The 12,678-nt window shown below is 34.7% G+C and overlaps 1 protein-coding gene across 4 annotated transcripts; it reads left to right on the forward strand.

Annotated features, from left to right (window-relative positions):
- Positions 1–3,946: 3,946 nt before the first annotated feature.
- On the forward strand, positions 3,947–11,156 carry LOC103705412 (uncharacterized protein At4g15545-like). 4 transcript variants are annotated; one of them, XM_008789115.4, is made up of 10 exons: positions 3,954–4,597; positions 4,699–4,767; positions 8,614–8,667; positions 8,844–8,910; positions 9,043–9,120; positions 9,198–9,455; positions 10,032–10,077; positions 10,162–10,240; positions 10,354–10,484; positions 10,859–11,156. In XM_008789115.4, exons 1-9 carry the CDS (start codon positions 4,307–4,309, stop codon positions 10,444–10,446), a joined length of 1,035 nt encoding a protein of 344 aa, XP_008787337.2. In that variant the 5' UTR covers positions 3,954–4,306; the 3' UTR covers positions 10,447–10,484; positions 10,859–11,156. The 4 variants fall into 4 exon arrangements, with proteins under 4 accessions (XP_038971611.1, XP_038971612.1, XP_008787337.2 ...); XM_008789116.4 differs by having other exon boundaries at positions 3,957–4,597; positions 8,847–8,910; XM_039115683.1 differs by having other exon boundaries at positions 3,947–4,597; positions 10,032–10,240.
- The last annotated feature ends 1,522 nt before the right edge of the window (positions 11,157–12,678 follow it).

The raw sequence follows: 12,678 nt of genomic DNA on the forward strand, positions 1-12,678 counted from the left end.
GCTCGGCTACAGTCATCTGCTGGTTGATATGGACAGAACGAAACGGAAGACTAAGATTTGAAGCCTCGGCCTGGATCAAAGTACACAACAAAAGCATCTCCCTTTTCGGCATCTGGGCATCATGCTATCGAAGAGAAGAGAAGGCTGCCATCGTGGAGATGACCTCAACTCTAAAGACTCAAAAATAGTTGAGAAGGGTGGCAAGAGAAAAGGAGGCCTTAGTTGGTCAGCAGCTAAAGAAAAACCTATCTAGTCTAACACAAATAGGAGAAATTATTCTTTACACTGTATGCACCACTCAGCTAAAGAAAAACCTATCTAGTCTAACACAAATAGGAGAAATTATTCTTTATACTGCATGCCACCAAGCACAATTGCTTGTTTGATGGCTGTTGTGATTCACCAATGGGACTCATAAGAATGAGCTGTTGTGATTGGTGGCGGGTGCACGGCCATATGGAGCATGTAGTGTAGGGAATAATTTCTCTACAATCTGTCCCTCCCAGGTCAAGGAATTGTGCAACTCATGTTGTAATTATCTGTACATAATCTTTCCAATAAAATCTGGGTGGAGTATATCTTCCCACTTTAATCAAAGAACAATTAACGCATGATGGGAAGAGATACAGGTGGTCCGAGCGAAAAGTGGACTGGAGATTTAAAGGTGTACGAAGGAAAAGGAATGAAAAACTAAAATCTCTGCCTCCCAGTTGAGACCCACCCATTGTTTCTTCATCTCTGAGATCTTGGAATCAGCAGAGGGCTTTATCTTTAAGATTGGATTGAAATCATGGCGAGCACCTTTGGATCTTCAAATCCTCGACCTATGCACGTGGCCTTTGTAGCCAAGAAAAATAAGGGTTCAGATTTTGGTGTTGGATACTTTATCAGTATGATATATTTTTATACTAAAATAGCTTTTTAATTATTTTTTTATTTTTTAATCTTAGTATGCGTTATTGTGGATTGGTATGTTTTGGTACAGATCGGTATGTACTTTTATATGCTTTGGTATAGGTCGATCCACTTTGGTATGGGCGGTGCGAAATTTATACCAACTTGAAGTTAAATTTTGTATTTGATTTCTTTTCTTACCCATATCAAGCGGTACAACAGATCATAGTTCATATTGTACCTCTCATGCAAAAGAATAATCACTTTCCTCGGTGATGTCAACCATTGGATCGTTGATCTATGCATATGAAAGAAAGAAAAGTTAGGAGTGCTTTGAGACCCATGCGAGATGAAATTTGGAGGTTGACGTCGCGAAAAAAGAATTATTATTTTTTTTGTGAGGAAGATACCAGCCAAACCGAGTCTCATACAACTTCCACCTCACTACCTTATATTAAATTTATATAAAACCTTGTCCTTCTTCAACCCACCTGGATACCTATTAAACAAAAAGGAAAGAAAAAACTCTACCCTCTCCAAAATTCAATAAAATTCAAAAAATATACAAAATTATATAAATATCTTGCAATTTTTTTAAAAAAGTTAACTAGAAATATTAAAATTATCTAAGTATGTTAAATATTTCTATATATGTTAAAGTTATCTAAATATGTTAGAAATATGTTTAGAAATATCTAAAATTATTTTAGAAAAATACGATAATAGAAAGGCATCCATTTATAGTCTCCACACTGACATTATTTTAGAAAAAAAATATTTATCCTCATGCATAAATTACTTTATGCAGTACAAAAAATTTAGGAGATATTTGAAGAGAAAAAATATTTATCCCTATGTATAAATTAATTTAAGAAAGTGCAAGAATTTTAGAAAATATTTGAAGCTAAATATGTTAAAATTATCTAAGTATCTTGAGTGTATCTATATATTTTCAAGTTATCTAAGTATATTGAAAATATATTAAGAAATATCTAAAGTTGTTTCAAAAATATACAATAATAGAAAGACATCCATTTGTAGTCTCTATGTAAAAATTATTTATCCCCATACATAAATTACCTTATGAAGTGCAGAAATTTTAGAAAATATTTAAAGCCATCCATTTAGAATGCATTTAGAAAATATCACCATGCATTGGAATCTTTTTAATTATTTGAAGCCATCTATTCAAAAATTTCTTAGAGAAAGAGAATTATTTTAGGAAGCTTGCTCCAAATCTCTTATGATTTAATTTTTATCAAGCACTATTTAGGAAATGCACAAATTATTTTAGGAATGTAGAAATGTTAGAAAATATTTGAATCTATCCATTTAGAGTTCATGTATACCGGAAGTTGTTCGAAATATCATCAAGTATTAGGCACTTCTTATTATTTTAGGAAGAAAAGTTATGATAAAAAATTATTTGAAGCCATTCGTTTAAAAATTTCTTAGAGGTAAAATTTATTTCAACAAGCCTGCTTCTTATTTATTTTAGAAAATATTTTCTTTCACCTATAAATTTCTTAATTAATTTAGAAAATACAAAAAGCTTATTAATTATTTTAAAAAATGCAGAAACTCTTCTTAGTTATTTTTTTACGAATATCTTTTGTAATGTGAAAAAATTCTCAAAAGAATATATGCCAATTGGGCAAAATTTTCTTAGTCATTTTAGGAAACATATAAACTCCTATTAATCATTTTACAAAATTTAGAAACTCTTCTTAATTATTATTTGACTAGCCCTATTTAAATTTGCCATAAGAAAAAATCTCAAAAAAATCTCCTTCCAATCGATGTTGAGACGATCGAAGGGATTGGAAGTATTAGAGTGTCGATCAGTGTCATGGAATGGTCATTAATTATTTATACATTCCACTTATAATTTAACTTACTAGGTTTATAGTATATAATACACTTACTTACATTTGATATGTTTAGTTAAAGCATGCTTGGAAAGAGTATTGTTTTAGATGCACTTTACGTATTTTCAAAGAAAAAAAACTGGTTAGATTAGTTTCATAAAATTACTTTATATTTTCCGGGCTCTGAGAATAACATGATTTAAATTATTCTCATATTCTATATGTTATTAGTAAGTTGAAAGGTATGTATTAATTAAATCAATGGGATAAAAAAAGTTGATATTGAAAATGTAAACAAATAATTACAGACTATAAAATGATAATTTTTAATTTGTTATACGAACATCACAACAGTTACCAAAAAATTCATATAACAATTGAAATAAATATATGTTACATTCACAATTTGTTTAATATAATATAATAATTATATATAACAAAAAGGAAATAGATAAAATAAATATAATTTTAATTTATTATAAAAAATAAATTTAATATCATATATGATAATTTTATGTTTATAATTTAGTTTTAAGTCAATCATAAACCCATCAATACATCTATGGTCTTGAAATTTAGTATATTCTATATTCTAGCTTATACATATTAATTTACTATATGAATTCATGTAATGGCTATTAAAATATCATAATGGCATCACGATGGTTTAGATAAGTCTATATAATATTTTAAATTAATTTATTATACTACTATTTTATATTTTAATTTAAAAATAAATAATAATCATATTCTTGCATCGGGCAGCTTATTCGCCTCATAACATACTACCATGGAGTGCATATGTGAAATATTCATGTATGAATATAAAAAGTCTGCATCGATTCTAGGTTGAAAATTACTTAAATGAAATATTTTTTTTAACTTGTTCTATTTTAATCCATGAAAATAGTATAATTGAATTTATTTACTTCAAGATTGAAATAATATTTTGAAAAATAAGCAATGTTTTCTTAACAAATTAACAGGAATAAACTGTTTTACTCTGTATAATAAAATAAATTTATTCAAAAGTTTAAAAAGTAATTAGGAGTAAATTAATCCATCCGCAGTGGACTATACGTTCCGCGGCGACGGCTTGAGGGCCCAATAGTACTAATATTTCTCTAGCGTGTGATAGTATAATGCGACGTCTTGGCGAATTTGAATTTTGAGGACGGAAGCGGACTCGCTGCGCCGAACAGCGTATCCCGGGAAAGCGAAAATTCGAATTCGCTGTTCCACGGTCTCGCTAGTCCCCCGAACCTACTATCCGAGGGCGGACAGCACGAGAAAAACTGATATATTCACGCCCCCAAGATCATAAGCTACGGCTAAGCGACGATATCATCGAAGCTACCTCCACTTCCGCGTCCTTGTCGAAGCTCGAGAGAAATTTAGTGGGGGAGAGGGAGGGACTCGAGAGCGAGGCAGCGCGGGAAGCGGATTCGTTCCCCAAAAGATTGAGATCAAAATCCCCATTGAGCCTTCGCTAGGGTTCTGATCTTTCGATTCGGAGCTAGGGTTAGGGTTTTACGGCGGCGGAGATGACGCAGAGCGGCACCGGGGGATACGGGGGCGGGGCGGACTTCCATCTCCCGGCCGAGATCCTGGCGGTGATCCCGACGGACCCTTACGAGCAGCTGGACCTGGCGAGGAAGGTAACCTCCATGGCGATCGCCTCCCGGGTGTCGAAGCTGGATTTGGAGAACGGGAAGCTGCGGGAGAAGGTGGCAGAGAAGGATCGTGTGATCGCGGAACTCCAGGACAAGCTCTCGCAGCTCGACCGGATGTTCCAGGAGGCCGATGCCAGGCTGAGAGTTTCCCTCGAGGAGAATGTGAGACCTCGAAACCTCTTTTTTGCTGCATTTGATAGTTGTTTGTAGCTTGTTAGTTAGGTGTGAAGAAAAAAAGGATTTTTTTTGATGTTTTTGATTAGATTAAGCTGTCAAAGGAGCGCGATTCGCTGGCCCAGACATCGAAGAAGTTAGCTCGTGATCTGGCAAAGGTGCGATCCTCTCTTCTTTCTTCTTTTTTCTCCTTTTTCTTTAATCCAACTGTTTCTAGTGAAGTTACTTTAATAGTTTACGCGTGCAATTCTAGTAGTTCTTGATGTTTGGTTGGCGTGCTGCTAAATGTTTTAGCTAATACACATAATTTAGTATTGAATATCTGATGCCCTGCTCCATCAAAGGAATTGGCCTATTGCTGCTTAAATCAGGAACGTATGTGATAGAAAAATCCTATCTTTTTACTGAAGCAACACATGTGAATTGTGGGGGGAATCTGAATTTGTTCACTCTCTTGTTGTAGAATTGTGCTAGATTTATCCATATTTTTATTCAGGATCGTGATGATGGAAGCAATGGATACCGATTTTTGGTAGTAAAAGGGGAAGGAGGTGAGCATGAATTAGCTATACCTGCATGAATTGAAAAGGGAAAAATGACTTAATGCACTATAAAGGCTTGAGAAACTTGTACCTGCCTGTTTTGGGCCATGGAAGGGGACAAAATGTTGTTTATGGGACAGAAAGACAAAGCTTAAAACCTTTGTAACAATATAGAGTAAATAATCTTAATTTGAGACTTTTCTTGCACCATTTTAGTTGATATATGTTTGACTAGGGCTTGAACACTGGATTGTTCATGTTGAAGTCATATTCTTTTGCTTCAAACTAAAGATTTGATTAAACTTGATGCCATATTGTAAGAGGATCTTCGGTAAAGGATGGCATCTTTTTCTTAACTCCTATTCACCAGGTCACTGTGCACCATATCAGGTGGTGTGGCGCTAGAAAGGACAAGCTTAGTTCTTGTTACTCCTGCAAAGATTAGTAAATAGCTTGTAATGTCTTCTTCATCTTTACTGGAAATGGCAGCCTTGAATACTCCATAGTGATGAGCTCATCTTGAAGAATAAGTTAGCTACATTTAATGCATCTGCTATCATCCTGTATGGTATGAAATGTGCCCGTTTGGTGAATCTTTCAAGAACAATACAATGAAGAATCTTGTCAGGTTTCAAAACAAAAACAATGCTTAAATCTTGCCAGGGTTCTTGTGATGCTAGTAACAGAGGGTCTAGGAACAATTCTCTGGAGGGAAAATTATTAGAATTCTGAAATCATGTGCAGGTTTTGCCAAATGATTGGAAAGATTTTGGATGGTTAAAAATTAATAAAACAAAAAAATGTGAATAAAAACTTATAAAATACTTTTATATATCCACACATGTTTAAACAAGCATGCAAGATGTAAGAACAATGAATAATGACACCACCACCACCACCACATAATACAACAGCAACAACATGGGACAATACTGCTGATTTGTACTCTGTGAGTGTTTCTTCAATAGCTTGTTTTCTTTACCATGATTAAGTCACTTGTGAATTGTTGAATGGTTTTAAATTAGTCTGTTTAGTTTATTACTTAAGAGAATTGGTTGGAGAATCATATGGTCAATGAAAAATTCATGAGTAATCCAAGAATTTTTTCTGATAATTAGGAGAGGCTTGCTATCATGACAAATTTTCGTCCTAAAATCCTATGTCCAAATCCATGACTAAGATCATTTCTTTGATTGACTTTGATTTTGTAGAACCGTCTACTGATTTTTCTACGGAGTTCTAGAATACAAATCATTACAAAATTGAAAATTGTGAGACTTCATTTGCTTGATTTTGTTTGCACCCCAGTCATTTTGTTGGCATGATTCAATCAATGCCCTAACAAAGAGTTTAAACAAACATGCTAGTCAAGGCTTCTAGTCTGGGTACCAGACCATGTACTTGGAGCTTATTGAAATGGGTTGGATTGGTATGGTACACCCCTATACCGACATATGGTATGCTGCTGGAGGCAGGACAGAGGCAGTACCATGTGTCATTACTGTATGGTATGAAGCCCTTGTACCATATTGATACCTTATATGCCTGCTATCGGGTGGTATGGGTCGGTACAGAAAATCTTGCTTTGATTTTGATCAATTATTAAAAGTGAAATGTGAAGCACATCGACATTATTGCTGTTATTCTATGCTACAAAGAGGACCTTCTTCTCTTTTTTTTTTTGGCTAAATTGTAGTCCACATAGATCCTACAATTGGAAGAAGAAATCTGTACAGCTTGTTCACATCAGCTTCCATATTGTCCTCTTACATTTTTACTTCTAGTTGTATTCAATAAATATGGAGCTAGCCGCAACTAATATATTTTGTTGGCTTGCTACAATCACCTTGATAGCCACCAACAACCAGTGTCTTAAAAGAATTTTTAAAAAGCTGTATATTTTCATTGCCTCAACTTTTACAAATATAGCTTGTGTAGTTATAAGAAAGGATTAAATCTCGCAAAACTAAAATGGATTTTCCTTGCCCGCTTTTGTGGAGAATTTAAAACGAGAGATATTGGATTATCCAAAAATATGATGCTTGGTGCTTCTTTGGTTAGGAGCATGACATGTTGGATGTTTCTTATATTCACCTTTTGTCTTTAATCTTTATTATTAATGACATAACAGATCGTACTTTTAGTTCGTCTATGGTTTGAGATGTTGGATGTTTTCTTCAATAAGAAAGTTCCTTTTGGTTGGCTGAAGTCAGTTTTGATATTTCCTAATTAATCATGGGCTTGATGAGAGTTCATTGGTGTGCATTTTTTCTCATCGGTAGTGGCAAATTAGGTCATTGTCTCTAAGATTTCTTGAAAAAGGGAGGATTTCTCTGTCTCATGTTAGACATTGATGCTTGTTTTCAGATGATGAAGAAGTTTTTGCAAATGAACTTACAGTTCTCAACAACCTATGTGGAAGTCTTGAAGGAGAAGTACCTGACTGAAAATGGCTAGTAAATTCTTAGATATTATTAAAACTTAAAAGGATTTAGGTTCATAGGTCAATGATATACAATCATGTTTGCTATTTTCATTAGGTTTAATACAAGAACACCAGCACATGGTGACAAAAAGACAAAAAACATCTTCAGTAGAAGCTTCCTTCATCAGGTTAGAAAGATGCAATCTTAAGATTAGTGCTGACTGCTTGGTGAGTCGTAGTTGACCTTCCTTTTAATGAACTTTGTTTCTTTTAGAAAATTTTGTGTTATGCTGTTTACTGTAATTGGGAACCAATGAATTTCTTTTGAGTGGCCTCTTAATAGTTTTTACAGAGAATGCCGTCTGAGATAATAATTTGATCTTCGAATAGAAATATAGAATACAAGAACATTCTCTACTTGGTTCAATTAAGTTTAATTACTTTTCAATTGTAAAATCAAATCTCCTTGACATAAGATTCTGAGGGTCTAAAAAAGAATAGATATGGAATAGCTTATCGTATGAAAATGATTAGCTTTGCATACTCAGGGTTAAGGAAATGGTCTGTGGAAAGTATGTGGCACAACTGTTAAAAATGAAGATTGGCTGAAAGAAGTTGCACCAAAATCATCTGCATCCAAACGGGCAGAGTATTGCTTACATGATGCAAGTGGTCATTCTTGAACAGAAATGTGATGTCACCGATGCAATAGGTTCTTAATTGATTGACATGTCAGAATATTGGACTAATGGCCTGTTAGTGGTAATGTGTCCAGTAAGTGTTGTGTCTTTTATCCTTTACAGTCTTATTTTACAATGTAACCTAAGTTTCTGGCAAGCCTATTGTTATAGCATAAGAAATTATGTCATGATATGGGATATGCCTAACGACTTGAGGCAAATTATATATTAATTTTGATGCAACTTATTTTATGCCAGCTGTATGCTTCATTACATACTATCCATTTTTATCTGGAATTGTCATGTTCTATATCAATTTCTTCATTAGAAAGTCTAAGACACTATTTCCTTTGGCAGTTGGAAACATTCAAGAGGCATTTGATGCAGTCACTGAATGATAATAATTCATCTGTAAGTTCATCCAACCATTCGCAATTAAAACTCCTGATGCATACTCTTCAGAAGCTTTCTGTCACAGAATCCTCCTCATTCTCATTGAAACTCTAATATCCTAATGAATTAAGATGATTTCATTTTCTTTTGCTTTTCTTTTCTTTTAATATTTTTTTTCTTTTTGCTCTGCTTAGCAGTCACAAGAAACCGTTGACATAAGGACCTACGATCAGTCAGTTGCCAAAGCATCTTCTTGGAAAGGTTTTTATTTTTGGCTTGGGAACCCTTCTTTTACTGTTTGTGTTGCCCCATTGAAGTCTTTCTTATTTCACCAAAAAAAAAAATCTATTCTTATTGTTGTTTGTGTGCATGACTACTTTCATACTTATGCAGAAGATGAAGGGACCCTTAGCCGCCCTGCATCAAATTTAATAAGTGTATCTGCAGAAATGGGAAATATGATTCAAGATGGTACATCTATAGCCTTATATTTTATGATCATTGTCAGAATGACTTGTTGTTGATGAAATTGAGCTATCTTGTTACAGCGACGAAACCAGCTGGATCGAAATTTTTCATCTCTCCGCAAATGACCCCACATCTAACTCCAACTGCTACACCAAAAATACAGTCAACTAGTGGGTCCCCTAGACAACATTCTACTGCAGGATCGCCAAAATTGACGTCTGGTGCGACTTCACCGTCAAAACCTCGCTTTGAAGGGCACATTGCAATGTCACCATGGTATCCATCAAGCCAGCAGTCCTCAGCAGCTAGCTCTCCTCCTCGTGGACGCTCTATGCCAGGTTCAAGATTACCAGCGAAATTCATGGTGTAGATTTTCTTTTGGTTACTGTCTTGGATCGAAATGGGTCAATGCTAGAATTACACACTCTAATGTTAGAAGATTAGGGGAGAACAGCTTTGAAACATGAAAACTGGAAAATTTAACAATTATCTGTAATTTTAAGATATTTTAAAATTAATTACAATTATTATGGTATTCTTGTATACTCTAGATAGGTAGTTAATATTCTTAAAAGGTAATAACAATATTTTTAAATAAAATTCACAAAGTAGTAGCTAAATGCATAAAAATGTAGAATAATGGATGATGGCAATATATGCCCAATATATATTGATAATACCAAATATTTTTGGTCTAGTTTATCTTTTTCAGATAAATTCAAGGGGTTTTATCTGAGTCAATGACCATCATTTGAAGCTAATCTGCCTTTCGCCTGAAACAGGCTGAAACCGCTTCGAAACAGTCCACTCATTTTACTATTCCATTTTGCTCTTATAGATATGGATATTTAACATGCATCATTTATACTACCAAGCTTATGATAAATTATTTGATATGCGGTTCAAATTTTCAGGACGCACTCCCCGTATTGATGGAAAGGAATTCTTCCGTCAAGCTAGGTCAGTGTATGCTTCTGGACATGCTATAGTGGATTACCTAATGCCAATTTGTTATAAGGCTATTCCAATGCTTGTGCATTTCAGGAGCCGACTCTCGTATGAGCAGTTTGGTGCATTTTTAGCGAACATCAAGGAGCTCAATGCTCACAAACAGTCACGGGAAGTAAGTAGTTGCATCCTTTGCCAGCTTGCAGATTCACTCCTTATGTGAGAAATATCCTTATCTGTCAAGTCAGTGGTAAGATAATTTGTCACATGCCCTCTATTGACTTGCAGGAAACTCTAAAAAAAGCAGAAGAGATATTTGGTAGAGATAACAAGGATCTATATGTATCTTTTCAAAGCTTGCTTAATCGTAGCCTGCGTTAAAGTTTCTCTTGGGAGACGGATTTGGTAACATCAAACTGGTGCTCTCTCTCTCTCTCTCTCTCTCTCTCTCTCTCTCTCTCAGAGATGCACGTACACACACAAAAACCAGATGCTAGATGTTATGTCCTTGAGACTAATTCCAACAGGAGTGATGAAAAGTTATTTCATGCTTCCTGTATTTACTCATTTGTTTACTTTTTTTTTTTGTGTGTGTGTTTTTGAGGAATGTCTTTACTCATTTGTTGATCGAGTTATGAAGTCATTTTAGATCCTGCTGCCTTTTCACATAATTATTAATTTTCATCGGACAAGGCTTTCCTATTCGGTGCAAATTCTAATTGCCATTATTCAAAATTCATAGGCCATATATGAGAAGTTAACACTCATTAACATTTGGTGTTTGTGTTGACAGCTACCAGAATTCGATTCTGTTCTCCACAAAGGTTGTCCACTGAGTTCAGTTCTATTTAGCCCTGCAGAGATGTCAAGAAGTTCGAGGAAAAAGGTGCTGTTTTATGCAATTTTGGCTGTTAATGCCAAAACCTTTGAAAGTTGTGGGCATGACATGGTTAACTAGAGCAAGTTTCATCCTATCTGTCTCGTTGAATGGTCTTGTTGTTAGATTTTTTTCAAGGAAAAATATTGTAGTTGTGAACTCCATTGCTAGCTTCTCAATGAAAATATATGGTGGCTTTCAAGCTATTTTCAAATTTTGTGAGCTGTATATATGCTATTTGACCAAGCATTCTGATGATTATTTAACTTCTAAGAGATGGCGTCGGCAGTCTTGAGGGTATGAAAAATTGAAAATGTCTCTTATTAGTCTATTGGTGTGGACTACCCAGTTCCTGGAGCAGGCTGCTCTATTTGTTTTTTATTCTTGAAACATTGACCAGTGGTTCTGCTGTTAGCCTGCCTGCTAAACAAATTTACTTTCACCTATGATCTAACGTAAACAAGTCTTACTCCAATACTTGGGAGTTTATATTTTTTCCCCCCTTTTCTGTACATATAATTCCCATCCTTCTGCATCTTTTCTAAGCTTGTCTCAATTCAGTGGCGATACATATGTCCCCTCTTGGTTTGTAATTTTGTGAGTCTATTCAATTAACAGGCTTTTCTTTTAACTCTTAATTTGTTTCTTTTAACCAGCCTGTATGAAACTCTGTTATCATTTGTTGTTAAAAGATTATAATACAACAATATTGCAGAAAATTCAGGGGAATAATTTCATGATGTTGAACATTGCTGGTTGCTTGCATATCTAGTTATATCTAGTTATAGAGTGAGCAATTGAGTCATATCCCTATTGATACGAGAATTTTTTAGATGAGAAAAGCAGCACTTTCAATTCATACAATTAGTCTTACATGATGGATCAAATATGCTGAAGAGCAAACAATTGTAGACCTAAGAGGACATTTACAATCACTTATTTACATTGATTTTGTGATATGTTCTTGAATTTTATATGAAACAACACACGTTTTTCACTCTTGTTTTTAGTCATCAAGATTTTACATTGAGGTTTCATTGTGTCTGTGATGTATATATCCTTAGATCCTGCAGTTTCCTTTAGAAGTTCTGATTCAAGGTATGAATGAATCCATCCGCCCCATTGCCCTTTTTGCCCTTTTATGATTTACCATGTCATTTCTCTTCATTTTTTATTACATCTGTCTATGGGGTATTTTTATTATATAAATACATCACCTCTACAACCATCAAGATAGAGATGTCAATGTTTAATCTGTTCGACCCATTTATCTTGCTTTAACCTATCATAGGTCAAGTTATTTTGTCTGAATAATTAAGAATTATCAAATTTAGATTTGAATTTTTGACATGTTTAATAAAAAAATTAGATTGAGATTGATAGATTTTTTAACGCATCCGAGATGTTCTATATCTAGTCCGACTTGATTCAATTGCCAACATCTCAAAGTCATGCAGCCGGAGGGAATCTGAATCCTTCATAAGATACTACATACATAATATAGAACAAAGTTTAGGAACTTACAATCAATCAAATGCAGATAACATGGTGTCTGTGGATTGACCGTTCACCACAGCCATGAAGGCTGAGAAAATCTCAGGTACCCACCCACACCACACGCCCTCAGCCTATCACCACCCGCCACCTCAGCCCTTCACTCCTCCCATCTTATCCCTCCCCTACCCACCCAAATCCTTTCCCTCCATCTTATCCCCCCCTCCCCTTCTTCCCTTCTT

Source organism: Phoenix dactylifera, unplaced genomic scaffold, assembly GCF_009389715.1.
Source record: "Phoenix dactylifera cultivar Barhee BC4 unplaced genomic scaffold, palm_55x_up_171113_PBpolish2nd_filt_p 000007F, whole genome shotgun sequence".
NCBI classification, from domain to species: domain Eukaryota; kingdom Viridiplantae; phylum Streptophyta; class Magnoliopsida; order Arecales; family Arecaceae; genus Phoenix; species Phoenix dactylifera.

Coding starts and splice junctions, on each gene's coding strand:
- LOC103705412 (XM_039115683.1), top strand. CDS start 4,307: ATGACGCAGAGCGGCACCGGGGGATACGGGGGCGGGGCGGACTTCCAT. Junction 4,768..8,613: donor TAGCTCGTGATCTGGCAAAG/GTGCGATCCTCT, acceptor TTCCTTTGGCAG/TTGGAAACATTCAAGAGGCA. Junction 9,121..9,197: donor GGGAAATATGATTCAAGATG/GTACATCTATAG, acceptor ATCTTGTTACAG/CGACGAAACCAGCTGGATCG.